The following is a 27,226-nucleotide window of genomic DNA, read 5'->3' on the forward strand; positions in this document are numbered from 1 at the left end:
GTGATGGAGTTTTGCTCTTGTTGCTGGGGCTGGAGTACAATGGCGCGATCTCCGCTCAGCAGAACCTCCGCCTCCTGGGTTCAAGTGATTCTCCTGCCTCAGCCTTCCCGAATAGCTGGGATTACAGGCATGCGCCACCACGCCCAGCTAATTCTGTATTTAGTAGAGACGGGGTTTCTCCATGTTGGTCAGGCTGGTCTTAGACTCCTGACCTCAGGGGATCCGCCCACCTTGGCCTCCCAAAGTGCTGGGATTACAGGCGTGAGCCACACGCCTGGCCACCACACACCTTTTTTTTTTTGAGACGGCTTCTGAGTAGCTGGGACTACAGGTGTGCACCGCCACGCCCGGCTTGGATTTAGTATTCTAAGTTCAATGGGTTGTGTTTTTTGTTCCAATTTATTATTACTTTTCAATTGGGACATAATGTCTACAAATAAATGCAAAAATCTTGTCTTGAGTTCAATTGGTTTGGACAATTATATACGTCAATGTTATACCACCGAAAAGAAAATACAGAACATTTCCGTCACCCCAGAAAAGTCCCAAGTGCACCTTTCCTGTCAATTCTCCTTGTCTCCGAACACTTAAGGGTGCTAAGCATGTTATGTTTGCGGTGGGTTTTTTTTTTTTTTTTTGAGACAGAGTCTCGTTCTGTCGCCCAGGCTGGGGGTGCAGTGGCGCAATCTCGGCTCACTGCAAGCTCCGCCTCCCGGGTTCACACCATTCTCCTGCCTCAGCCTCCCGAGTAGCTGGGACTACAGGTGCCCGCCACCACGCCCGCCTAATTTTTTGGTATTTTTAGTAGAGACGGGGTTTCACCGTGTTAGCCAGGATGGTCTCGATCTCCTGACCTCATGATCCGCCCACCTCGGCCTCCTAAAGTGCCAGGATTACAGGCGTGAGCCACCGCGCCCGGCCGGGTTTTTTTTTTTTTTAACTTAGATGTGGTAATATATGTTTCCGTTTCCAAAGGATCACTCTGGCTGCCGAGCAGAGGACAGCAAGGCGGGTAAAGCACAGGCCAGGCGAGGGATAATCAGGCAGGATTGCACGGAGGTCGCCTAGCAACCAGAAAGCGCTGTCGGGGGCTGGGGAACCGCTCTGCCCCTGTGAAAGGAGGAGGCCCCGCCCCCTCCCCGCCCTCTCTCCGCCCCACGCTGTGCGCGAGCACACAGGCAGCCCCGCCCCGCCTCGGGGGTGGGCAGAGGCTTCTTATTGGTGGGTTTTCCGGAAGCGATGGATTCGGAATCTCGCCCGCAGCCACGCAAGCCCGAGAGGTTGTGTGCGGTGCGTGGTGCGTGGTACGTGCGGCGGCACGTGGCGCGGGTGCGGGGCGTGGCGTGGCGTGGCGGGGTCGCGCGGCGCGGGCGGTCACCCGGAGCTCTGGACGGAGAGCGCCTCCCTCTGGCCTCAGTTTCCTCACGTTGTAGTAGCGGAGCATGGGCCGGACGGGACCCCTGAGACCGCCCGGTGCAGCCTCACCGCCAGCCTGGGGGCCTCAGCGACCTGGAGGGGACCAAGGGGCTCGGGGATTCTTCCTGCCCCTGGCCCTGGTGCGTGACTGACCCTCCTGTTCCCAGAGCCCCCAGCGCAGGCCGGGATGTTCGTCCTGGTGGAGATGGTGGACACCGTGCGGATCTCCCCTTGGCAGTTTGAGAGGAAGCTCAACGACTCCATTGCCGAGGAGCTGAACAAGAAGTTGGCCAACAAGGTACTGGGCCCACGGCTCGCGGGCAGGCCTTGGCGTGGGAGAGCCAGCGCCGCCCACTGGCCTCGGTCACGCCAAGGCCTGGCCGTGGGCAAGCAGCTTAATGTCTCAGAACTTTTCTTCACCGTGAAACGGGATATTGAAGGTGATCAAAAGAAAATGGGCTTGAAAAAGGGAGTTGTAACTGGAAGTGTTAGATTCCACAATTCTAAATTACTTTGCAATTGCAGGCAAGTTACTGACCCCCTCTGGGCCTCAGTTTCCATTTGTAAAATGGGGATAAAATGTTGCTGTCCTTCCAGCCATGCATTTTTTTTGTTGTTGTTTGTTTTGTTTTGTTTTTTGTTTTTGAGACGGAGTCTTGCTCTTTCGTCCAGGCTGGAGTGCAGTGGCGCGTTCTCGGCTCACTGCAACCTCCGCTTCCCGGGTTCAAGCGATTCTCCTGCCTCAGCCTCCCGAGTAGCTGGGACAACTACAGGCGCGCGCCGCCACGCCCAGCTAATTTTTGTATTTTTAGTAGAGATGGAGTTTCACTGTGTTGGCCAGGATGGTCTCGATCTCTTGATCCCCCCGCCTCGGCCTCCCAAAGTGCTGGGATTACAGGTGTGAGCCCCGCCTCGGGTCAATGCATTGTTTTTGTGAAGATGGACAGTTCTAGTAGTACAGAGTTAACTGTCAGGAGGTTCATCCCTTCATTCCAGCAGCCAATATTTGTGCGCCTTCTCTGCGCCGTGCCTATGTGCCTTAGTGTCAGCTGAGAGGTCTTCCCACTGCCGTTTCTCTGGCAGTCCTCCCTTTCCAGGTGTTCTGTGTCACATCACTCTCTTTCCTTCTTAGACTTTTTCCTTTCCCTCTCCTTGAGAGCAGGGACCTTATCTGTCTTCTCCCCTGAAGTATCTCCTCATTTAGCCAAAGCCTGGTGGGAGTAGATGTCCCACAATTTTCTGTTTTTTGTGTGTGTGTGTGTGTGTGAGACAGAGTGCCGCACTTGTCGCCCAGGCTGGGGTGCAGTGGAGCGATCTTGGCTTACTGCAACCTCCACTTCCCGGGTTCAAGCTGTTCTTCTGCCTCGGCCTCCTGAGTAGCTAGGATTACAGGCACCTGCTACCACACCCAGCTAATTTTTGTACTTTTAGTAGAGACAGGGTTTCGCCATGTTGGCCAGGCTGGTCTCAAACTCCTGACCTCAGGTGATCTGCCTGCCTCAGCCTCCCAAAGTGCTGGAATTACAGGTGTGAGCCACCGCGCCCAGCCATTTGTCTGTTGATTGAATGAATGAAACAGAGACAAGGCTCTGTGCTATAGTGTGGTGGGAAAGCAGACATGAATGAGAGGGGTCCACAATTGAGTGTGTGGTGACAAATTGAGGTAAATGCTATGAGGGACAGGTGTTCACACACCTGTGGAACAAATGAACGTCCCCTGGAATGAGGGGACCTGCAGCTTTGTTGAAGAGGTGGGGTTGAAGCTGAGATCTGATGGTGAAGTGGAGCCAACCAGAGGATTCCTTTCTGGGGTGGGAGGGGGCTGGGTGGAGAGAAGAGCCCTGAAGGCATGAACTGTCATGTGCAAAGGCCCTGTGAAGAAGGAATACAGGCCGGGCGTGGTGGCTCACACCTGTAATCCTAGCACTTTGGGAGGCTGAGGTGGGTGGATCACCCAAGGTCAAGAGTTTGAGACCAGCCTGTCCAACATGGTGAAGCCCCATCTCTACTAAAAATACAAAACATAGCTGGGCATGGTGGTGGGCGCCTGTAATCCCGGCTACTTGGGAGGCAGAGGGAGAAGAATCACCTGAACTCAGGAGGCGGAGGTTGCAGTGAGCTGAAATCGCACCATTGCCCTCCAGCCTGGGTGACAAGAGTGAAACTTTGCCTAAAAAAAAAAAAAAAAGAAGGGGTAAAATACCCACCATGGTGTGGAAGAGGCTGGTGTGACTTGGGCAGAGGGGAGGGTGGGCTGGACAGGTGGGTGGGGGCCAGGCCACACAGCCCTGTAGGATGTCGGAGTTGAGGTATTGGTCTTTATCCATGGAGCATCAGAAGGTGATGGGCTGAGAAGGAGCCAGAAAGAGGATGCTCAGCTGGCTTTAGACATGAGGCAGGTCCCTTCAGAAGAGGTGAGGTTGATTTGAGGGTTGCTAGGTAGTGAAGGGAACTCATGGAGTCTTTAAGTGGATGGCTTCTGGTTACTTTGTGAAGTTGAAGGTGAGGGTCTGTTGGGGGATGGAGGTATGGACCTTGTGGAGACAGAAGGTGTGGAAAGTCCAAGAAGGGAATATAGTTGCTTTGGGGTACAGGTCCTGTTGGGACAAGTCTTTTAGTATTTGATTAGATGAATCGTTTGAGAGGAGGCCCACACAGAAATCCATGGTCTGACAAAGGGCACAGATCTTGTGGTGTTACCTTGGTGAGGTCTGGCCACGACTCTGAGTTCTCTGAGCTTCTTGCTAATTCTTGGACAGTTCCCGCAAGGCTTCTAAGTGGGGGTGATGACATGGTGGCAGATAAGCAGACACTGAGTAGCCAGTCGTTTGAACCGCGGTGGTGTGGGGTGAGGGCATGGGATTTCTGCACATTCTTGGGGCCTAGGTCATGTGTCCCTCTGTCAGCTGCAGTCCCTGTGGCTGCGTCTGTGTGTCTGAGGTGTTGTGAGCACAGTGGGGTTTAGCTGTGGCTCTGATGCTCACTAAACTGTGAGCTCTGGCGTTGGCTTTGGGATGTCGGAGAGTGCACGTTTAGCCAGCATTCCTGTCGCTGGTCCTCACTAGTAATAACAAAGATCCTTGATGATGATGGTTTCCAGCACACGAGCCAGGCACGAGGCTAGGGGCTTCACATCCGTTATCTCTCTTGATTTTATTTTATTATTTTTTTTTAAATTTTTTTTGCACACAAAACAATAAACATTTTCTAAAAATACATACAAACAAAAAGATGCGTATCAAACATATTAGGAAGGTTGCACATGGGAAGTCGGGGAATAGAAATGGGGGGTGGGAATTAAAGTAAATGAGAGAGGGACTTTATATGGATCAGTGATAATAACTCAATCCTCTATTTGACAAAGAAGAAGAAGGAAGAGGAAGAAAAAGAAAGTGGGATAAAGGATCAGAAAGGGAGGAAAATAGAAAAAATTAGAGTATGACTCCAGGGTAGACCTGTTTTGTTGTCACTGAGTTGGTTGGTTGGTTTGTCTGTTGTATTTTTCATGTTTCGCCATGTTGGCCAGGCTGGTCTTGAACTCCTAGCCTGAAGTGATCAACCCGCCTCGGCCCCCCAGAGTGCCGGGACCACAGGCGTGAGCCACCACGTCCAGCCCCCACATTGCTTCTGGCCTCCGTGGTAGACCTCCCAGACGGGGCGGTCGGGCAGAGGCGCTCCCCACATCCCAGACGGGGCGGCTGGGCAGAGGCGCTCCTCACTTCCCAGACGGGGCGGCCAGGCAGAGACGCTCCTCACTTCTTCCTAGATGGTGCGGCCGGGCAGAGGTGCTCCTCACTTCTTCCCAGACGGGGTGGCCGGGCAGAGGTGCTCCTCATTTCTTCCCAGACGGGGCGGCCGGGCAGAGGCGCTCCTCACTTCCCGGCCGGGCAGAGGCGCTCCTCACTTCCCAGACGATGGGTGGCCGGGCAGAGGCGCTCGTCACTTCACAGACGATGGGTGGCCGGGCAGTGGCGCTCCTCACTTCCCAGACGATGGGTGGTCGGGCAGAGGCGCTCCTCACTTCCCAGACGATGGGTGGCTGGGCAGAGGCGCTCCTCACTTCCCAGACGGGGTGGCCGGGCAGAGGCGCTCCTCACTTCCCAGACGATGGGTGGCCGGGCAGAGGCGCTCCTCACTTCCCAGATGATGGGTGGCCGGGCAGAGGCGCTCCTCACTTCCCAGGCGATGGGTGGCCGGGCAGAGGGGCTCCTCACTTCCCGGACGGGGCGGCCGGGCAGAGGCGCTCCTCACTTCCCGGACGGGGCGGCCGGGCAGAGGCGCTCCTCACTTCTTCCCGACGGGGCGGCCGGGCAGAGGCGCTCCTCACTTCCCAGGCTATGGGTGGCCAGGCAGAGGGGCTCCTCACTTCCCGGACGGGGTGGCCGGGCAGAGGCGCTCCTCACTTCCCGGACGGGGCGGCCGGGCAGAGGCGCTCCTCACTTCCCAGACGGGGCGGCCGGGCAGAGGCGCTCCTCACTTCCCAGACGATGGGTGGCCGGGCAGAGGCGCTCCTCACTTCCCAGACGATGGGTGGCCGGGCAGAGGCGCTCCTCACTTCCCAGGCGATGGGTGGCCGGGCAGAGGGGCTCCTCACTTCCCAGGCGATGGGTGGCCGGGCAGAGGGGCTCCTCACTTCCCGGACGGGGCGGCCGGGCAGAGGCGCTCCTCACTTCCCGGACGGGGCGGCCGGGCAGAGGCGCTCCTCACTTCCCGGACGGGGCGGCCGGGCAGAGGCGCTCCTCACTTCCCGGACGGGGCGGCCGGGCAGAGGCGCTCCTCACTTCCCAGACGATGGGTGGCCGGTCAGAGGCGCTCCTCACTTCCCAGACGATGGGTGGCCGGGCAGAAGCGCTCCTCACTTCCCAGGCGATGGGTGGCCGGGCAGAGGGGCTCCTCACTTCCCGGACGGGGCGGCCGGGCAGAGGGGCTCCTCACTTCCCGGACGGGGCGGCCGGGCAGAGGCGCTCCTCACTTCCCGGACGGGGCGGCCGGGCAGAGGCGCTCCTCACTTCCCGGACGGGGCGGCCGGGCAGAGGCGCTCCTCACTTCCCGGACGGGGCGGCCGGGCAGAGGCGCTCCTCACTTCCCAGACGATGGGTGGCCGGTCAGAGGCGCTCCTCACTTCCCAGACGATGGGTGGCCGGGCAGAAGCGCTCCTCACTTCCCAGGCGATGGGTGGCCGGGCAGAGGGGCTCCTCACTTCCCGGACGGGGCGGCCGGGCAGAGGGGCTCCTCACTTCCCGGACGGGGCGGCCGGGCAGAGGCGCTCCTCACTTCCCGGACGGGGTGGCCGGGCAGAGGCGCTCCTCACTTCCCGGACGGGGCGGCCGGGCAGAGGCGCTCCTCACTTCCCGGACGGGGCGGCCGGGCAGAGGCGCTCCTCACTTCTTCCCGGACGGGGCGGCCGGGCAGAGGCGCTCCTCACTTCCCGGACGGGGCGGCCGGGCAGAGGCGCTCCTCGCTTCCCAGACGGAGCGGCCGGGCAGAGGCGCTCCTCGCTTCCCAGACGATGGGTGGCCGGGCAGAGGCGCTCCTCACTTCCCAGACGATGGGTGGCCGGGCAGAGGCGCTCCTCACTTCCCAGGCGATGGGTGGCCGGGCAGAGGCGCTCCTCACTTCCCAGGCGATGGGTGGCCGGGCAGAGGCGCTCCTCACTTCCCAGATGGGGCGGCCAGGCAGAGGCGCTCCTCGCTTCCCAGACGATGGGTGGCCGGGCAGAGGCGCTCCTCACTTCCCAGACGGTGGGTGGCCGGGCAGAGGTGCTCCTCACTTCACAGACGGGGCGGCCGGGCAGAGGCGCTCCTCACTTCCCAGACGATGGGTGGCCCGGCAGAGGGGCTCCTCACTTCCCGGACGGGGCGGCCGGGCAGAGGCGCTCCTCACTTCTTCCCGGACGGGGCGGCCAGGCAGAGGCGCTCCTCACTTCTTCCCGGACGGGGCGGCCGGGCAGAGGCGCTCCTCACTTCTTCCCGGACGGGGCAGCCGGGCAGAGGCGCTCCTCACTTCCCAGATGGGGCGGCCGGGCAGAGGCGCTCCTCACTTCTTCCCAGACGGGGCGGCCGGGCAGAGGCGCTCCTCACTTCCCAGACGGTGCGGCCGGGCAGAGGCGCTCCTCACTTCTTCCCGGACGGGGCGGCCGGGCAGAGGCGCTCCTCACTTCTTCCCGGACGGGGCGGCCGGGCAGAGGCGCTCCTCACTTCCCAGATGGGGCGGCCGGGCAGAGGCGCTCCTCACTTCTTCCCAGACGGGGCGGCCGGGCAGAGGCGCTCCTCAGCTCCCAGACGGGGCGGCGGCCGGGCAGGGGCTGCAATCCCAGCACCCTGGTAGGCCAAGGCAGGCGGCTGGGAGGCGGAGGTTGCCGCGAGCCAAGACCACGCCACCGCACTCCAGCCCGGGTGAGCGAGACTCCGTCTGCAGTCCCAGCACCTCGGGAGGCGGGCAGAGCACTCGGGGTCAGGAGCTGGAGACCAGCGTGGCCAAGATGGCGAAACCGCGCCTGCAGGGAAAGGAGAAAAAGCAGGCGGCGCGCGCCGGCAGTCACAGGCAGTCCGCGGTGGGGGGTAGCAGCGAGCCGAGTAGTTTGCAGCCTGGGCCACAGAGGGGAAAAGAAAGAAAGAAAGAAAGAGAGAGAGAGAGAGAGAGAGAGAGAAAGAGAGGAGGGGAGGAGGGGAGGAGGGGAGGAGGGGAGGGAGGGAAGGAAGGAAGGAAGGAAGGAAGGAAGGAAAGAAAGAAAGAAAGAAAGAAAGAAGAGGGAGGGAGGGAGGAAGGAAGGAAGGAAGGAAGGAAGGGTTATCTCTCTTGATTTTATAACCCTGCAGCCTGGTATTTCACATTTGCAGATGGGGAGACTGAGGCTCAGAGAGGTGAAGTGACCCTCTTGGCAGTCACACAGTGGGTGGTGGAGCTGGCCTTGGAACCTGGACCTGTTTTGTCACCCGAGGCCCTGCTCCTTCCAGAGCTCTGCATCCTTCTTAGGTTCCTTACCCTGGTTCCCTCCACAAACTCATTTTCACCTTAAAAAGGAGATAATCATGGCTTGCTTGTGGTTGTGAGGGGCTCAGATTGCCTGGGAGCTGGGCCTGTGGTCACTCTGTATCCGTATGTGCTTGTGTGTCTGTGTTTGTATGCATACAGGTCGTGTACAACGTGGGACTCTGCATTTGTCTGTTTGATATCACCAAACTGGAGGATGCCTATGTATTCCCTGGGGATGGCGCATCACACACCAAAGGTGGGTATCTTCTGTCCCTGGGGCATTGGGTTTCTTGGGGCTCAGTTTTCTGTGCCAAAGGTCAAGCCAAAGCCAGGTTCAGTGGTGCGTGCCTGTAAGGCTGAGGGCGGAAGGATCTCTTGGGCCACAGAGTTCAAGGCCAGCCTGGGAAACATGGCAAGACCCTGTCTTTAAATAAATAAATAAAATATTAAAAAATTTTAAAAGGCTAAAGCCAAAGAGATGGCCAGAGGATGGTGGGAGTCCTGGAGGTTGGGAGACCTGGGGCCTCATCCTAAATCGGCCAGGAATTGACCCGGTGACAGCGGCAGACTTCTCTTCTCTGGGCCTCTGTTTCCTCATCTGTGAGGCCTGGGATATGGACTAGGTGGTTCTCAAGGCCTCTTCAGCTCTGACATCATAGCTCTATGTCTGTGCCCTTTTGGTCTCATTGCTACTGAGCCCTGTACCTTGTCCATTCCTTGGGCTGCCCGCTGCCTGTGGAGAGCAGACAGAAGGGGGATCAGCAGGCTGGCTGGGGGTGGGGGACTTCGATAGTAGGACACAGTAGATAAGAGTGTGGCCTCAAGATTCAAAGCTGAACTCTGCCTCTTACTAGCTGTGTGTCCTGGCTGAATATGTCATCGCTCTGTGCCTCTGTTTCCTCATCTGTCAATTGCAGTTCAGGATGTCACTTGCAGGTCAGGATAGATTTTATATTCTAAGACCATTGTGAGGATTAAGGAGTTAATACATGAAAGCTCTTAGGACAGAGCCTTGGCAACTGTCGAGCACTCAGTGACTTATTGTGGATTGTTTCTCCCTATTCTGTGGGTCAGTTGGGTGATTTTCCTCTGGGCTGGCTGGCCTGGGGCTGGACAATCTAGGATGGTCTCACATTCTGAAGGTTGGTAGACTGGTTGTTTACTGGGGGCCTGGGCTGGGCTGGCCCATCTTTGCCCCACATGGTCTCATCTTTCAGTAGGCCAGGCTGGGTTTGGCGGTTTTAAGGTTCCAAAGTTCAGTGCATAAGTACTTCTCAAGCCTCTGCTTCCATCCCATTGGCTAGGGTGAGGGGATGGAGAAATAGACTTCACCTCTGGGTGGTAGAAAGTGTAGTCACGTTGCAAAGGGGTGTGCATCCAGGGATGGAAGGTGATTACCAGATCCTGGAAGGAGGGAGGAGTAGAGAGAGGACCACCCTGAGAGGAGCCAGGACCACCAGTCAAGGGAGGTGATGAGCCCCGGGAGAGGGGCATTCTTCATTCTCATGTCTGGACCAAACCAGTGTAGGAGATGGTGAGAGGCCCATTGAGACGGTTCAGGCTCCCAGAGCGCAGGCGCCAAGCCTGCCATCCCTTGGGCACTCAGAAGTGTAATTCTCAGCCTGCCCCAGGCCACCTGAGTCAGAATCTTGGGAGATGGGCCCAAATACTTTTTTTTTTTTTTTTTTTTTTTAGGACAGAATCTCACTCTGTTGCCCAGGCTGGAGTGCAGAAGCCTGATCTTGGCTCACTGCAACCTCCACCTCCCAGCATCAAGCGATTCTCCTGCCTCAGCCTCCCGAGTAGCTGGGATTACAGGCACGTGCCACCACGCCTGGCTAATTTTTGTATTTTCAGTAGAGGGGGTTCCACCATGTTGGTCAGGCTGGTCTTGAACTCCTGACCTCATGATCCGCCCATCTCAGCCTCCCAAAGTGCTGGGATTACAGGCGTGAGCCACTGCCCCCAGCCCCAAAGACTGTTTTAACAAGGTGCCAGGTGGTTGTCACACGAGCTTGTGTTGGATAAGCCCTGCTGTAGTCCATACTGGTCAGCTTCTCAGCACAGAGATGCCAGAACATTCCAGAGTATGCTGTGAGACTGCCTAGTGTCTGTATCCAGCCATTCAGGGAATTAATTAGTTCACATGGATGTTACCATGCTACGCTGAGAGGCCGAAGAAACAGGCTGTCTTTGTACGGACTAGGAGCATTTTCATTAGCAGAGAAATAAGATTGCAGTGTGAAAACAAGCACGAGGGCCTCTGTTTACAGAGAAGGATGCCGAGCTGAGCCCAGTCTCCGCATTTGGACGGGGGCCTTGGTTGTCCAGGAGACAAGTGGTAGCAGGTACTAGAACTTCCAGAAAAACTTGGAGAAAAAAGTCAAGTTGGGGCCGGTGTGGTGGCTCATGCTTGTAATCCCAGAACTTTGGGAGGTCAAGGTGGGTGGATCACCTGAGGTCAGGAGTTCTAGACCAGCCTGGCCAACATGGCAAAACCTCATCTCTACTAAAACTACAAAAAAAGCCGGGTGCAGTGGCTCACGCCTGTAATCCCAGCATTTTGGGAGGCTGAGGCGGGCAGATCATGAGGTCAGGAGATATCCTGGCTAACACGGTGAAACCCCGTCTCTACTAAAAATACAAAACATTAACCAGGTGTGGCAGCAGGCACCTGTAGTCCCAGCTACTCAGGAGGCTGAGGCAGGAGAATGGCGTGAACCCAGGAGGTGGAGCTTGCAGTGAGCCGAGATCGCACCACTGCACTCCAGCCTGGGCAACAGAGTGAGACTCCGTCTCAAAAAAAAAAAAAAAAATTAGCTGGGCATGGTGGCACATGTCTGTAATCCCAGCTACTCCAGAGGCTGAGGCAGGAGAATCGCTTGAACCCAGGAGGCAGAGGTTGCAGTGAGCTGAGATTGTGCCACTGCACTCCACCCTGGGTGACAGGGTAAGACTGTGTCTCAAAAAAAAAAAAAAAAAAAAATTAGCCAGGTATGGTGGTGTACACACCTGTAACCTCAGCTCCCTGGGAGGTGGAGGTGGAGGCAGGAGAATCGCTTGAGCCCAGGAGGCCGAGAACATGCCACTGCACTCCAGTAGGGTGACAGAGAGAGACTCCGTCTCAAAAAAAAAAAAGTCGGAGGAAATTCTGTCTATTCAGTTGGAAGATTTCTACTGCTGGCTTTTATTAGCCCCCACCCTCATCTGTCCTGGGTCTCTGTTTTCTTGGGAACCAGGCGGGAGGCATGGAGTGATCACAAGGACCTAAATTTGAATTAATTCTGGCTCTGGTCTCCTGGATGGGGACCTTGGGCGAGTACCTCTGCCTCTCTCGGCCTCGGTTTCCTCCTCTGTACAATGGGGTTAATCCTGCAGCTATAAAAGTCCTGTTGAGCACCATGCAGGGTGAGCTGTGATTTTGTGGTGGGAACCAGTTGCCATGCTTTGAGGCTGTTGCCTGACCCCAGGCCGTGTTCCCACTGCTCCCACTCCTGCAACCCCACAGCCTCACTCAGGGCTGTCACCGAGCCAGTGCTGAAGGGCTCAGCACCAGGTCATGCTGTGCCTTCACCGTTGCTCAGAGGGATATTTATTTGCCTGGGCCTTGGGAGCAGTTGCTTTTTTTTTTTTTTTTTTTTTTTTTTTTTTTTTTTTTTTTTTTTTTTTTTTTTTTTTTTTTTTTTTTTTGAGATGGAGTCTCGCTCTTTCACCCAGGCTTGAGTGCAGTGGCGCGATCTCGGCTCACTGCAGGCTCCGCCCCCCGGGGTTCACGCCATTCTCCTGCCTCAGCCTCCCGCGTAGCTGGGACTACAGGCGCCCGCTACCTCACCCGGCTAATTTTTTGTATTTTTAGTAGAGACGGGGTTTCACCGTGTTAGCCAGGATGGTCTCGATCTCCTGACCTCGTGATTCGCCCGCCTCGGCCTCCCAAAGTGCTGGGATTACAGGCGTGAGCCACCGCGCCCGGCCAAGGGAGCAGTTGCTTTACCTGAGACTCAGTTTCCCTGTCTGTGCACACAGTGTAATAAGAGTAATAGAGCCTTCCTCCTTCATCAGATATCTGTGAGGAGTCAACGAGCAAGTCTGAGTGAAGTTTTGGTCTAGCGCCCTGCATGTGGGGAGTGCTCACAGATGATGGCCTTTGTGGCATGGGACCCTGACCCCCATTGGCCAAGTTTATCCCTCGTCATTTGGTGCCAGCCCCTGTTCCCTGCACCCTCCAAGCCTAGTGCCTGCTGTACCCTGCCCCCGCCTGCCCCATACTGATCGGGGGCCCTGCTCTCAGCTCCAGAGCAGCACTCCTTTGCGACCACCTTTAGTTATTTATTTTTTAACATTTTTAAATATTATATTGATTTGCAAATCGGGCAGCCTCCTCAGCCAGAGTTGGTGCAGAGACACCCCCTACCTTTTTTTTTTAAAACCTTTTTTTTTTTTTTTTTTTTTTTTTTGAGACAGAGTCTTCTCTGTTGCCCAGGCTGGAGTGCAGTGGCACGATCTTGGCTCACTGCAACCTCTCTGCCTCCCGGGTTGAAGCCATTCTCCTGCCTCAGCTTCCCGAGTAGCTGAGATTACAGGTGCCCACCACCACGCCTGGCTAATTTTTGTATTTTTAGTAGAAATGGGGTTTCGCCATGTTGGCCAGAATAGTCTTGAACTCCTGACCTCAGGCAATCTGCCCGCCTTGGCCTCCCAAAGTGCTGGGATTATAGGCATGAGCCACCGCACCTGGCCTTTTTTTTTTTTTTTAACCTTTTTTGACTTGTTTATCATTTATTTCATTTTTTTCTATTGTGGTAAAATATACATATCATGAAATTTACCAATTTAAGCATTTTAAGTGTATAAGTCAGTGGCACTGGGCACACTCATATTCTTGTGCAACCTTCACTGCCATCCACCTCCAGAACGTTTTCATTTTTTTTGAGATGGAGTCTCGCTCTGTTGCCTAGGCTGGAGTGCAGTGGCACGATCTCGGCTCACTGCAAGCTCCACTGCCCGGGTTCACGCCATTCTCCTGCCTCAGCCTCCCGAGTAGCTGGGACTACAGGCGCCCGCCACCACACCCAGCTAATTTTTTTTTTGTATTTTTAGTAGAGACAGGGTTTCATCATGTTAGCCAGGATGGTCTCCATCTCCTGACCTCATGATCCGCCCGCCTCAGCCTCCCAAAGTGCTGGGATTACAGGCGTGGGCCACCGTGCCCAGCCCACCTCCAGAACTTTTTCATAGGGCAGATATGGTGGCTCATGCCTGTAATCCCAGCACTTTGGGAGTCTGAGGCGGGCAGATCACTTGAGCCCAGGAGTTCGAGACCAGCCTGGGCAACATGCTAAAACCCTGTCTCTGAAAAATTGCAAGAGTTTCACTCTTGTTGCCCACGCTGGAGTGCAGTGGTGCAGTCTCGGCTCACTGCAACCTCTGCCTCCCGGGTTCAAGTGATTCTCCTGCCTCAGCCTCCCGAGTAGCTGGGATTACAGGCATGCACCACCATGCTTGGCTAATTTTGTATTTTTAGTAGAGGCGGGGTTTCTCCATGTTGATCAGGCTTGTCCTGAACTCCCGACCTCAGGGGATCATCCTGTCTTGGCCTCCCAAAGTTCTGGGATTACAGGCGTGAGCCACCGCGCCCAGCTTCCTTCCTCTTCTTGATGGTCCTTTAGACTCATCCTTTCTGACTTTCCAGGCATCCCCTCTGCAGGCTACACATCCCTAGACCTCCAGGTGGGGCTCTTGTGAGATGAACTGCAGATCCAGCACCCTCCTGGCTGGCCAGTCTGTTGCTCTGTGTCCTTCTGTTTTTTCACTGAGATATAATTCACATACCACAAAATTCACCCTTTCAAAGCATACAATTTAGTGGTTTTTCTATATTAAGAGTTGCGCAACCATCACCAGTATCTTTTTTTTAATTAATTATCACCATTTTGCAACTCCTTATGAAGACAGATCTCATCAATGATCATTAGCTTTTTAGTTTCCCCCAAAGAGAGACAAACAAGCATTATATAGTTCGCAGTGGAAGAACTCAACACCAATCATGAAGCAGTTCTGTTGCTAAACATTAGGACTCGAGTCTGATAAAAAATCTAGATGCAAGTTCCAGTTCGGAGGAACTATAGGGATGGAGGAATACAGTGATTGGCACCACAGGCCTCCAGGGGTTATGGTAGGTAGGCAGATATGAGCAGGGCAGGAGAGGGCCCCCTACCACCAGGAACAACACCCTCATCAGCTAAGCCATCACCACTATCTAATTCCACAATTTTTTTTTTTTTTTTTGACAGAGTTTTACTCTTGTTGCCCAGGCTGGAATGCAATGGCGCAGTCTCAGCTCACTGTAACCTCTGCCTCCTGGGTTCAAGCAATTCTCATCCCTCAGCCTCCCAAGTCGCTGGGATTATAGGCACCCAATACCACGCCTGGCTAATTTTTGTATTTTTTTGGTAGAGACGGGGTTTCACCATGTTGGTCAGGATGGTCTCAAACTCCTGACCTCAGGTGATCCGCCCGCCTCGACCTCCCAAAGTGCTGGGATTACTACAGGCCATTCCACAACGTTTTTATCACCCTACAAAGAAACCCCGCCCAGTAGCAGTCACTGCTGATCCTGTCCTTCACCCAGCCTCTGGCAGCCACTTAACTGCTTTCTGTCTCTGTGGATGTGGTTCTGGACACTGCACATGAATGGAGTCGCACACTGTGTGGCTTTTGTGTCTGACTGCGTTCACTTGGCCCCATGTGAAGGTTCAGCCTGAGGTTCAGACACACTGTAGCGCGTGTCAGAATTCCTTCCTTTGTAAGGCTGCATAATATTCCATTGTGTGTCTCCAGCATGTTTTGCTTTCTCATCCATCCATGGGGGACTCTGGGTGCCCAGCATTTGCTTTTGGATGTGGTTGTTCCAGCCTGGGGCTCCCTCGGTGCAGGATCATGTGCTGTCCCATCCCCGTGAGCCCAGCGCCCAGACTGGGCCTGGCACAAACCTGGTGCAGGCTCTGTGAAGAATTTTTTTTTTTTTATTAATTTTTTTTGCATACAAAAACAATAAACATTTTCTAAAAATACATACAAACAAAAAGATGCGTATCAAACATATTAGGAAGGTTGCACATGGGAAGTTGGGGAATAGAAATGGGGGGTGGGAGTTAAAATAAATGAGAGAGGGACTTTATGTGGATCAGTGATAATAACTCAATCCTCTATTTGACAAAGAAGAGGGAGAAGGAAGAGGAAGAAAAAGAAAGTGGGATAAAGGATCAGAAAGGGAGGAAAATAGAAAAAATTAGAGTATGACTCCAGGGTAGACCTGTTTTGTTGTCACTGAGTTGGTTGGTTGGTTTGTCTGTTGTATTCTTCATGTTTCGCCAAGTTGGCCAGACTGGTCTCGAACTCCTAGCCCGAAGTGATCAACCCGCCTCGCCCCCCAGAGTGCCGGGACCACAGGCGTGAGCCACCACGTCCAGCCCCCACATTGCTTCTGGCCTCCGTGGTAGACCTCCCAGATGGAGCGGCCAGGCAGAGGAGCTCCTCACTTCTACCCAGACACGGGGCGGCCGGGCAGAGGAGCTCCTCACTTCCCAGACGGGGCGGCCAGGCAGAGACGCTCCTCACTTCTTCCCAGACAATAGGTGGCCGGGCAGAGGCGCTCCTCACTTCCCAGACGATGGGTGGCCGGGGAGAGGCGCTCCTCACTTCTTCCCGGACGGGGCGGCCGGGCAGAGGTGCTCCTCACTTCCCAGACAGGGCGGCCGGGCAGAGGCGCTCCTCACTTCCCAGACGATGGGTGGCCGGGCAGAGGCGCTCCTCACTTCCCAGATGGGGCAGCCGGGCAGAGGCTCTCCTCACTTTCCAGACGATGGGTGGCCGGGCAGAGGCGCTCCTCACCTCCCAGACGATGGGTGGCCGGGCAGAGGCGCTCCTCATCTCCCAGACGATGGGTGGCCGGGCAGAGGCGCTCCTCACCTCCCAGATGATGGGTAGCCGGGCAGAGGCGCTCCTCACCTCCCAGACGGGGCGGCCGGGCAGAGGCGCTCCTCACTTCTTCCCGGACGGGGCGGCCGGGCATAGGCACTCCTCACTTCTTCCCGACGGGGCGGCCGAGCAGAGGCGCTCCTCACTTCTTCCCGGACGGGGCGGCCGGGCAGAGGCGCTCCTCACTTCCCAGACGGGGCGGCCGGGCAGAGGCGCTCCTCACTTCCCAGACGGGGCGGCCGGGCAGAGGCGCTCCTCACCTCCCAGACGGTGGGTGGCCGGGCAGAGGCGCTCCTCACTTCCCAGACGATGGGTGGCCGGGCAGAGGCGCTCCTCACCTCCCAGATGGGGCGGCCGGGCAGAGGCGCTCCTCACTTCTTCCCGGACGGGGCGGCCGGGCAGAGGCGCTCCTCACTTCTTCCCGGACGGGGCGCCCGGGCAGAGGCGCTCCTCATTTCTTCCCGGACGGGGCGGCCGGGCAGAGGCGCTCCTCACTTCCCAGACGGTTGGTGGCCGGGCAGAGGCGCTCCTCACTTCCCAGACGATGGGTGGCCGGGCAGAGGCGCTCCTCACCTCCCAGATGGGGCGGCCGGGCAGAGGCGCTCCTCACTTTTTCCCGGATGGGGCGCCCGGGCAGAGGCGCTCCTCATTTCTTCCCGGACGGGGCGGCCGGGCAGAGGCGCTCCTCACTTCCCAGACGGGGCGGCCGGGCAGAGGCGCTCCTCACTTCTTCCCGGACGGGGCGCCCGGGCAGAGGCGCTCCTCACTTCTTTCCGGACGGGGCGGCCGGGCAGAGGCGCTGCTCACTTCCCAGACGATGGGTGGCCGGGCAGAGGCACTCCTCACTTCCCGGACGGGGAGGCCGGGCAGAGGCGCTCCTCACTTCCCAGACGGGGCGGCCGGGCAGAGGCGTTCCTCACTTCCCAGACGATGGGTGGCCGGGCAGAGGCGCTCCTCACCTCCCAGATGGGGCAGCCGGGCAGAGGCGCTCCTCACTTCTTCCCGGATGGGGCGGCCGGGCAGAGGCGCTCCTCACTTCTTCCCGGACGGGGCGGCCGGGCAGAGGCGCTCCTCACTTCTTCCCGGACGGGGCGGCCGGGCAGAGGCGCTCCTCACTTCTTCCCGGACGGGGCGGCCGGGCAGAGGCGCTCCTCACTTCTTCCCGGACGGGGCGCCCGGGCAGAGGCGCTCCTCACTTCTTCCCGGACGGGGTGGCCGGGCAGAGGCGCTCCTCACTTCTTCCCGGACGGGGTGGCCGGGCAGAGGCGCTCCTCACTTCCCAGACGATGGGTGGCCGGGCAGAGGCGCTCCTCACTTCCCAGACGATGGGTGGCCGGGCAGAGGTGCTCCTCACTTCCCAGACGGGGCGGCCGGGCAGAGGCGCTCCTCATTTCTTCCCGGACGGGGCGGCCGGGCAGAGGCGCTCCTCACTTCCCAGACGGTTGGTGGCCGGGCAGAGGCGCTCCTCACTTCCCAGACGATGGGTGGCCGGGCAGAGGCGCTCCTCACCTCCCAGATGGGGCAGCCGGGCAGAGGCGCTCCTCACTTCTTCCCGGATGGGGCGGCCGGGCAGAGGCGCTCCTCACTTCTTCCCGGACGGGGCGCCCGGGCAGAGGCGCTCCTCACTTCCCAGACGGGGCGGCCGGGCAGAGGCGCTCCTCACTTCTTCCTGGACGGGGCGCCCGGGCAGAGGCGCTCCTCACTTCTTTCCGGACGGGGCGGCCGGGCAGAGGCGCTGCTCACTTCCCAGACGATGGGTGGCCGGGCAGAGGCACTCCTCACTTCCCGGACGGGGAGGCCGGGCAGAGGCGCTCCTCACTTCCCAGACGGGGCGGCCGGGCAGAGGCGTTCCTCACTTCCCAGACGATGGGTGGCCGGGCAGAGGCGCTCCTCACCTCCCAGATGGGGCAGCCGGGCAGAGGCGCTCCTCACTTCTTCCCGGATGGGGCGGCCGGGCAGAGGCGCTCCTCACTTCTTCCCGGACGGGGCGCCCGGGCAGAGGCGCTCCTCATTTCTTCCCGGACGGGGTGGCCGGGCAGAGGCGCTCCTCACTTCCCAGACGGGGCGGCCGGGCAGAGGCACTCCTCACTTCCCAGACGGTGGGTGGCCGGGCAGAGGCGCTCCTCACTTCCCGGACGGGGTGGCCGGGCAGAGGCGCTCCTCACCTCCCAGATGGGGCGGCCGGGCAGAGGCGCTCCTCACTTCTTCCCGGACGGGGCGCCCGGGCAGAGGCGCTCCTCACTTCTTCCCGGACGGGGCGGCCGGGCAGAGGCGCTCCTCACTTCTTCCCGGACGGGGCGGCCGGGCAGAGGCGCTCCTCACTTCTTCCCGGACGGGGCGGCCGGGCAGAGGCGCTCCTCACTTCTTCCCGGACGGGGCGCCCGGGCAGAGGCGCTCCTCACTTCTTCCCGGACGGGGTGGCCGGGCAGAGGCGCTCCTCACTTCTTCCCGGACGGGGTGGCCGGGCAGAGGCGCTCCTCACTTCCCAGACGATGGGTGGCCGGGCAGAGGCGCTCCTCACTTCCCAGACGATGGGTGGCCGGGCAGAGGTGCTCCTCACTTCCCAGACGGGGCGGCCGGGCAGAGGCGCTCCTCACTTCCCAGACGGTGGGTGGCCGGGCAGAGGCGCTCCTCACTTCCCAGACGGTGGGTGGCCGGGCAGAGGCGCTCCTCACTTCCCAGACGGTGGGTGGCCGGGCAGAGGCGCTCCTCACTTCCCAGACGGTGGGTGGCCGGGCAGAGGCGCTCCTCACTTCCCAGACGGTGGGTGGCCGGGCAGAGGCGCTCCTCGCTTCCCAGACGGTGGGTGGCCGGGCAGAGGCGCTCCTCACTTCCCAGACGGGGCGGCCGGGCAGAGGCGCTCCTCACTTCCCAGACAGGGCGGCCGGGCAGAGGCGCTCCCCACCTCCCAGATGGGGCGGCGGCCGGGCAGGGGCTGCAATCCCAGCACCCTGGCAGGCCAAGGCAGGCAGCTGGGGGGTAGAGGCTGCCGCGAGGCCAGACCACGCCACCGCACTCCAGCCCGGGCAACACCGAGCACTGGGTGAGCGAGACTCCGTCTGTAGTCCCAGTACCTCGGGAGGCTGAGGCGGGCAGAGCACTCGGCGTCAGGAGCTGGCGACCAGCGTGGCCAAGATGGCGAACGCGTGGCTGCAACGAAAGGAGAAAAGGCAGGGAGTGGTCGCGCGCGCCGGCAGTCCCAGGCAGTCCGCGGCGCGGGCAGCAGCAAGCGGAGTAGATTGTAGCCTGGGCCAGAGAGGGAAAGAGAAGGAAAGAAAGAAAGAAAGAAAGAGAGAGAGAGAGAGAGAGAGAGCAAGAGAGAGAGAGCGAATTTTTTTTTTTTTTTTTGAGACGGGGTCTTGCTCTGTTGCCCAGGCTGGAGTGCAGTGGCATGATCTTGGCACACCGCAACCTCCACCTCCTGGTTCAAGTGATTCTCCTGCCTCAGCCTCCTGAGTGGCTGGGATCATAGGCACTTGGTACCACACCCGGCTAATTTTTGTATTTTGGTAGAGACGGGGTTTTACCATGTTGGCCAGGCTGGTCTCAAGCTCCTGACCTCAGGTGATCTGCCCACCTCAGCCTCCCAAAGTGCTGGGATTACAGACTTGAGCCACCCTACCCGGCCTCTGTGAGGATTTATTAAACCAAACTGAATGTTGGGTCATGTGGGGGACAGGGTTTTTCCCTCTGTGGGTAAGTGGCCCTTGGCCGCCCTCATCTGCTCTCTGGGAGGTCAGCACAAGGCCCAGTCATCTTCATGGTGGCTGTGATGGCTCACGTTTGTGTCTTCCCAGGGTGAGAGGTCCATCGGCTGCCTCTCCTCATGCCCTGCTGATGCCTGGGGGCCAGGGGCCAGGGTCCCTGCTGTCCTGGGGGGCATGTTGGCTGACTAAATGGTTGACGGCATCGTGGAAACCTGTGTTTGGGATTAAACCTGTCTGAGAAAGGCAAGATTCGACCCGGTGGCCCTGTCTGGTGGGTACAGAAAGACCAGGTGTCTCCCCATGGCTATGTGGCTGTGAGTGGGTCTCCCTGGCTCTGAGCCACTTCCTTATCCTCATGGTGGGAACTCCGTTGCTGACCAGCAGGGGGCAGCTGCGTGCTTATTCTCAGGTCAGCGTTGGACTCCCACTTTGGGGCTTCGAGCAAGGGCCTGAGTGACAAGGTGACATACAGCTAATGCCAGGGCCTGGGGTCAGAGTCTGCGATGTGGGCACAGACCCCACCTGGTGTTTTCCTTGCGGTCAGGTGAGTGGGGACCACCTGCAGCAGGGCCTGAGAACCCACAGAGGCATTTTTGCTGGGCTGCTGGCCTGCGCCCCACAACACCAGGGCATTTTTAGCCTCCACTCCAGGTCAGAGCTGTGCCTGGGGCCGACTTTGCTGCTCAGCAGGAGGTGGGAGTTTCCAAACCCTGCTTTCTTTACCAGTTGCTTCTGCCCTTTTTAGGAGCTGAAGGAGAGCCTGGAGGGAGGTTGAAATTGACTTTGGAGCCACCGATGGCTCAGAGTCTGGGCTCAGGTGTGCGTAACCTGGCAGTTTTGGGAGTGCCCGGTTACAGGACACTGCTGCTGGCCCCTTGTGGGGGCCATGCTGTGAACTTGCAGGAGACAAGGGAGGGTCTAGGCCTGCAGCGGGATGTGGCATGGAGCAGCCACACAGGCCCCCGGGTGTGCTGGCACCTGAGGGTGACATGGGAGCACGCTGGGGCCCCGGTCAGCATCAGTGATGGGCTTTTTTCATTTCCAGTCCATTTTCGCTACGTGGTGTTTCATCCATTCCTAGATGAGATTCTGATTGGGAAGATCAAAGGCTGCAGCCCGGAAGGAGTGCACGGTAACAGTGGCCCTGACGCCTCAGACAAGACTTGGGAACACTGTGGGGGCAGGAGGTCTGTGCCCATCCACATGGTCAAGGGAGGGCTCAGGTGTCGGCCGAACCTTCCCCGTGGTGTCAGAGAAGCTTGCCCACCCTCCGTTTTATGTGTTGTTTGAGGACCTCTGTCAGCAGTGAGGTTTCACTGTGAGGCCGTCACTCAGGACTTCAGGGTGGGCACTGAAGCTGGTGGAAGTGACTGGGAGTCTTCAGCGCCCACTGGTCCCTGTCGTGTACAGAGGTTTTGGGGACTAGGTGCTCCGGGCTTTGCCCAGGGCTGCTCCACTATGTAGGTGGTGTAGGCAGAGGCATTAGGTGAGGAAGGGGCCTAGGTTTCCACAGTGACATCTGCCTCGTGGGCAGCGCCGGGCAGGGCTTGCCTGTCAAGCATCAGACCCCACAGTGTTTGGCGTCCACTGGGACCCCCATCTCATGCCGTCACCTGCTTCCTTCCAGTCTCTCTAGGCTTCTTCGATGACATTCTCATCCCCCCAGAGTCACTGCAGCAGCCAGCCAAGTTGTATCCTCCGAGGGTTAAAGTGGTTTGTCACAGAGTAGCTCAGGCCTCTCCAAAGGAAGGTCCCCACTCCTTAGGGTGGCCTTTGGGTCCTGTAACCTGATGTCACTGGCCTCTGTGCCTGCCCCCTACCTGTGCTTTTGCTCCAGAGGCACCAGCCTGTCTGTGCCTCCCATGCAGGGAGTGATGTGATGCCCACATGCCTGTCTTTGTTGGGGCCATCAGGCTTGGCTGTCTGGGTTGTACACTGCACACCCTTAGAGCTGTGGTGTCCTGGGGGACACCATTCACTTCTGGTTCACTTCACTTAGGTTGTCCCTGCAGGAATCATCTTAAAGATCACTTGCCCTGGAGGCATGTGCTGGTCCCTGGGACATGAGGCCTTGCCTGTGTGCCGGGTCATGGGCTAAGATGTGTTCCTCCTGGGCCTCCGTTGTCCCTGTCCCACCCCTCACCTTGCTGTACTGGGGTTGTCTGTTTCTGTGGGGCTATCCACGAATCTGAGACTCCTCACTGGGAAGGACTCTGACGTGTCACAGCTGTACCCACGGTGCACAGCACGGGACCTGGCACAGAGGCAGGACCCAATAGTGGGACTGCCACCAGAGAACCCATGGCTCCCCTGTGTGGGCTCTGCCAGGAACGATGGAGAGCCAAGGGGGGCTGCCCTGGCTGGGTGGCCGCACGGCTCTGGGTCTCCGTGACTCCAGGATGTGTTAGAAAACCTGGTGCAGCCTGGCTGGTTCTCTCACCAGCTGTCATCCAAGTGGGCAGGTGACCTCCCATCCTACTACGTCCTCTTGAAAACGGCAAGTCCTTGGGTGCCCATCAGCCTGTCACAAGGCTTTGATGAAAAGGGTATGTGGGGCTCCGTGGCAGGAGGCCCAGGTTGCTCTTGTCTTGAGAGGTGGGACTCGGACCCTGTCTCGTCCCCTCCTGCTCTGGTGCTCTGAGATCCATGTGCGTCTGGCCATGGTGCCTGGCTGGGGACCCCATGTTCCCCATTCTGGGTCCTGGCATCCAAGAGCGCTTACTCCTTGCTGTTTGGCCCAGGCCTTGTACATGGGGCTGGGACCTGCTTTTCCTGTGACTTCCCAGCCACAGTGATCTCACCCTGGGATTGGTTTTTCCTGCGGGGTGGTGGTGGGTGCTGAGAGAAGCCCCTCCCGTGACCTGGTTGCTGCCTTGACCCTGGACCCCCTCAGCGACGAAGCGGAGCAGGTGTGGGTGTGGGAGTACGAGACGGAGGAAGGAGCGCACGACCTCTACATGGACACTGGCGAGGAGATCCGCTTCCGGGTGGTGGACGAGAGCTTTGTTGACACGTCCCCCACAGGGCCCAGCTCAGCAGATGCCACCGCTTCCAGTGAGGAGCTGCCAAAGAAGGAGGCTCCGTACACGCTTGTGGTGAGTGGCCCTGATGGTGCTGAAGCCCCCATGAGGTGCGAGAGCCAGAGTGCAGGGCTGGAAGCTCTGTCCTGGGGGTTCTGCTCTGGGATCTCCCCCAGCAGGTCAGGGATCCTGTTGGGGGGATCTTGGCTGGAGCCTGAGTTTCTGTAGGATAGGGCTGTGAGGCAGTAAAGGTACATGGCTGCTGGTGGGGTGAGCGAGTCAGCTTGCAAAGGGGACAGAGCTCACGCTGGACAAGACCACTGATAAAGAGGCTTTGAGGCCAGGTGCAGTGGCTCACATCTATAATCCCAGCACTTTGGGAGGCCAAAGTGGGAGGATCGCTTGAGGCCAGGAGTTTGAGACCAGCCTGGCTAAAAAAGTGAGAGGTTGTCTCTATAAAAAACAGTTAGCAGGGCATGGTGGCGTGCCCTGTGGTCCCAGCTACTTGGGAGGCTGAGATGGGAGTATCCCTTAAGCCCAGGAGTTCAAGGTTGTGCCACTGCATTACAGCTTGGGCAACAGAATGAGACGCTGTCTTTAAAAAATTGGGGGGTAGGGAGGGGTTTGAGGGAGAAAGAAATCAAGGAAGGGGCTTGGAGAGATCAAAGCCCTGAGATTAAGGGTAGGGCAGCTGGGGCGCAGTGGCTCACGCCTGTAATCCCAGCACTTTGGGAGGCCAAGGCGGGTGGATCACGAGGTCAGGAGATCGAGACCATCCTGGCTAACATGGTGAAACCCCATCTCTACTAAAAATACAAAAAATTAGCCGGGTGTGGTGGCAGGTGCCTGTAGTCCCAGCTACTTGGGAGGCAGAGCTTGCAGTGAGCCAAGATCGTGTCACTGCACTCCAGCCCAGGTGAGACTGTGTCTCAAAAAAAAAAAAAAAAAAAAAAAAGGTAGGGCTCCCTGTAGGAGCAGCATTGCAGCAGTGAAATAAAAGGGAGAGCTCCAGGGAAGAGTGGCCTTCCAGGCTGTTCCCTGTTGGATGGGTCTGGAGCATGGGCCTTGTGTTTGCTCAGCCTTCCTGCCACGATTAGAACTTAGGTGGCCCTGGAGGGCAGGCCTAAGGGTGAGGAAGGGTCCCTGACCCTGTCAGGGCCTGGGGTCCCTGGAGAGGGGTCTGCGCCCTGCATGCTGCGTGCCCGTCAGGAGCACTGCTGTGGCTCCATCTCTCCAGAGCCTCTGGGCTGCCGTGTGCCCCGCCTCCTCTTTGCCTGTGCTGGGCTCCCTTAACCTCCTCTCCAGGTTGGTTCAAGCCAGCATGTCAGTGAAATGTGCGTGTTCTTTATCCCTGGCAGGGATCCATCAGTGAGCCAGGCCTGGGCCTTCTCTCCTGGTGGACCAGCAACTAGCCCTGGGGCTGGTCAGTGGATCCTACCAGCCTGCGGGAAGGTGGTACGGCCGGCTGTGAAGACAACAGCAGCTGAGGCCGATGCTAAGGAGATAGTGTCTCGAGCTGGACAGTGAGGCAAGGCCAGGAGTGCCCACCAGCTTGCCCCCCTCCTCCACCATCTAGGCCCTGCCCCTCCCCCCAGAGCTTCTCAAGTCGCTGCTTTCAGTGACAGCAAAGCCATTTAATAAACAATGGCAGCATCAGAAGGGAAGGGGCCACCCTTGTCTCAATGGCCAGTGTTACGATCTGAGGTCACTGAGTTCCTGTCGCTGGGACAGCATGGCCTCCCTTATGGCAGATGGGTTCCCCCAACCCCGCCCAGGTGCCAGCATGTGGGGGCTGTGAGCTCTGGGCTGCCCCAGGCTGGGCTCTGGGCTGGCTGAGCCTGGTGGCGCCATAAAGTGACATAGGAAGTGAGGCTGGCTTGCCTGGGGTGGGTGCTTTGGGTGCTGGAAGCTGCCAGTCGGAATTGAGTGGGCATGAAGGGGAGGCACCTTCCCACCAGCTTGTGGAAAAAGGTGGGGTAGCCCCTGAGCTCGAGGAGAACAGTTCCTGATCAAAACAGTGGAGGCTCTGGGCTTTGCTGGTACCCCCTACCCAATTCAAGACACAAGACAGCAGCAAGCCTGGGACCACCTGTCCCTCAGACCTCAGCTATTGCCACGAGCACCTTGTGGGACTGCTGGTGACACCCCAGCTCTGGGCCCACAGCATTTCTTCAGCAGCGTGACTTCGCAGGATTCCTCTTGCCCCTCTGCCGACACCAGGACGCTTGCCTAGCAGTAAGTTTTGCCCTGGTGATGGGGCCTCCATGGAACCTGCCTCCTGCCCTGGCCTCTTCGGCTCTCATAGGACCCCCGAGTGTGGAGGTGCTGGTGGTGTCAGCTGATGCCACTCCACTTGGGCCAATTCCCTTTCCAGGTGGCCTCATCTGCTGTGCCCACCCTCAGTGTTTAGAGGGCTACATGAGGCCATGCCTGGCATATCAGTGCCCAGGGAAGGTGGAGAGTGAAGGCCTGTCTCTGGGAGACTCCATCCTGTCCCAGCAGGGAAGCTACAGGAACATGGGGGGCAGGGCTGCTCTGTAGGTAGAAGTGGGGTGGGGTGGGAGGTGACAGGGAGGTCATTTCTGCCAGACCTCAGGTCTCCTTCACTGCAGTGATGGATCCATCTGTGGCTGTTGGGCCTCCACTGACGGTGACTGAAAAGACCCTTCCTGGACCCTGGACTTGATAACAAACGGCACAGACACCAATCACTCACTTACAGAACAGTCACTGGTTTTGGATTCTTGTTTTCCTTGCAAGAACAAAAGGTTCTCTAGAATCCTTCAGCCACCAATGAAATGATCAGGCAGGAGAAAAACTAGATGGGAGTCTTGTCATCAAAAATAAATACAGTTGCATGGAGCTGCTTAAGATCTGAACCAAACTAAAAATAGGAAGACGGGCTAAAAAGTTATTTTAAGAACCCCCCCCACCACCACAGTCACTCCGTGGGCTGAGCGGGGAGCAGGAAGCATGTCTGGTCACACCATCTTGGAATAAGAAGCCATGGCTGGATGGATCAGATCCGCTGATGGCACACGTGGAGCTGAACTTGACGCCAGCAGGGGGGGCGGGGAGGCACTGCCCTCACTGTTGCAGCTCCTTCATTCTGTTGAGGGCACTGCCAGCGCGGAACCACTCAATCTGCGTCTCATTGAAGGTGTGGTTCAGGAGGATGGTCTCCTGGGTCCCGTTGGGGTGCTTGATGATGCACTTCAGGGGCTGCAAGGAGAAGGTGGGTATGGGTAGAAGTGGTGGGTACTGCGTGCCCTTGGCCCTGCAGGGGGGCAGGGAGACAGGGCACTGCCTAGGGACCTAGGAGGTCAGCAGGCTAATCCTAGGCCAGTCTGTGCCTGATGGCCCAGGTCAGACCCAGGTGGCACCTACAGGGGATTCCTGGGGACCAGAGGGTCCTGCAGTGGGTGGGCTGTCCTCTGAGTGCCAAGTCCTGGTGAGTAAAGGGAGGTTGGGGAGGTGGGAGGGCCCCAGGCTGACCCCAACGCCCAACTCTGAGAAGGCACTTTGCTTTCTCTGTGGGGCCACCTGGAGAACTGGGGGCCTTTCCAGCTGGAATGAAGCCTCCTGGGAGAAGCTACCCTGGGGCCAGTGCAGGAGGAGAAACAAGGTGGCTGCCCCTTACCCCACCACCTCATGGGGACCCGGGCCCCTAACCTTGCCAGGGGTGAAGTCCTTCAGGCCCTGAATGGTCAGCTTGTCCACAGGGTGAATCTTGTTGTAGTCAGCTGGGTCAGCGAAGGTCAGAGGCAGCAGGCCCTGTTTCTTCAGGTTGGTCTCTGGAAGGCAGGTGGCATTCGGTCATCAGGGAGCCTGACTAGCCTGGAGAGCTTCATTTTCTGAACCCATGTGGGGCTCTGGGAGATGCGCCTAATCCTGCTGCCTGGGACAACGCCCGGGCAGTGACTACGGGGCCCTGGTCTGCTCCCTTTCACTAGGGGCACCCCTAGCAAGTGTGCGCTGGTGCTGAGGTCTGTGAGGCCTTCCTGCTGCACATTCATGATCAGAAAGAACCCTCTGGCACATGCCCTAGATCTCAGTGGCTCAGATCTACAAGCCTGGAAGCAGGGCCTGCGGGAAGCCGGGAAGCTGAGCGTCAGATGTGCACTGTGTGAG

At 58.2% G+C, this 27,226-nt stretch overlaps 2 protein-coding genes across 14 annotated transcripts in view; one reads left to right on the forward strand and one right to left on the reverse strand.

Annotated features, from left to right (window-relative positions):
• The first annotated feature begins 1,207 nt into the window (after positions 1-1,207).
• POLR3H (RNA polymerase III subunit H) lies at positions 1,208-25,957 on the forward strand. 9 transcript variants are annotated; one of them, XR_010117023.1, is made up of 8 exons: positions 1,215-1,304; positions 1,584-1,714; positions 8,551-8,647; positions 21,121-21,207; positions 21,703-21,766; positions 22,969-23,170; positions 24,454-25,330; positions 25,692-25,957. XR_010117023.1 is itself a non-coding variant. In XM_055253097.2 (7 exons), exons 2-7 carry the CDS (start codon positions 1,604-1,606, stop codon positions 25,779-25,781), a joined length of 651 nt encoding a protein of 216 aa, XP_055109072.1. In that variant the 5' UTR covers positions 1,208-1,304; positions 1,584-1,603; the 3' UTR covers positions 25,782-25,957. The 9 variants fall into 9 exon arrangements, 7 of the variants coding, with proteins under 7 accessions (XP_055109072.1, XP_055109071.1, XP_055109075.1 ...); XR_010117024.1 differs by having other exon boundaries at positions 25,708-25,957; XM_055253097.2 differs by lacking the exon at positions 24,454-25,330 and having other exon boundaries at positions 1,208-1,304.
• The window catches only part of ACO2 (aconitase 2), a 122,302-nt gene continuing 120,883 nt past the window's right edge, over positions 25,808-27,226 (reverse strand). For all 5 annotated transcript variants that reach the window (XM_063622906.1, XM_063622909.1, XM_063622907.1 and 2 more), the window contains 2 exons: positions 26,768-26,889; positions 25,808-26,317 (listed from right to left, as the gene is read on the reverse strand). In XM_063622906.1, coding sequence (XP_063478976.1) covers positions 26,183-26,317; positions 26,768-26,889 — 257 coding nt within the window. In that variant the 3' untranslated portion in view covers positions 25,808-26,182. The remainder of the gene's footprint in view (positions 26,318-26,767; positions 26,890-27,226) is intronic.

Source organism: Symphalangus syndactylus, chromosome 18 (assembly GCF_028878055.3).
Source record: "Symphalangus syndactylus isolate Jambi chromosome 18, NHGRI_mSymSyn1-v2.1_pri, whole genome shotgun sequence".
Lineage (NCBI taxonomy): Eukaryota > Metazoa > Chordata > Mammalia > Primates > Hylobatidae > Symphalangus > Symphalangus syndactylus.

What these genes read in the sequence shown, in the direction of transcription:
- POLR3H (XM_063623030.1), top strand. Translation starts at nt 1,604, where the DNA reads ATGTTCGTCCTGGTGGAGATGGTGGACACCGTGCGGATCTCCCCTTGG. An exon ending in ACAAGAAGTTGGCCAACAAG is followed by an intron (nt 1,715 to 8,550) that starts GTACTGGGCCCA and finishes GTATGCATACAG; the next exon opens with GTCGTGTACAACGTGGGACT. An exon ending in TGGCGCATCACACACCAAAG is followed by an intron (nt 8,648 to 21,120) that starts GTGGGTATCTTC and finishes TTTCATTTCCAG; the next exon opens with TCCATTTTCGCTACGTGGTG.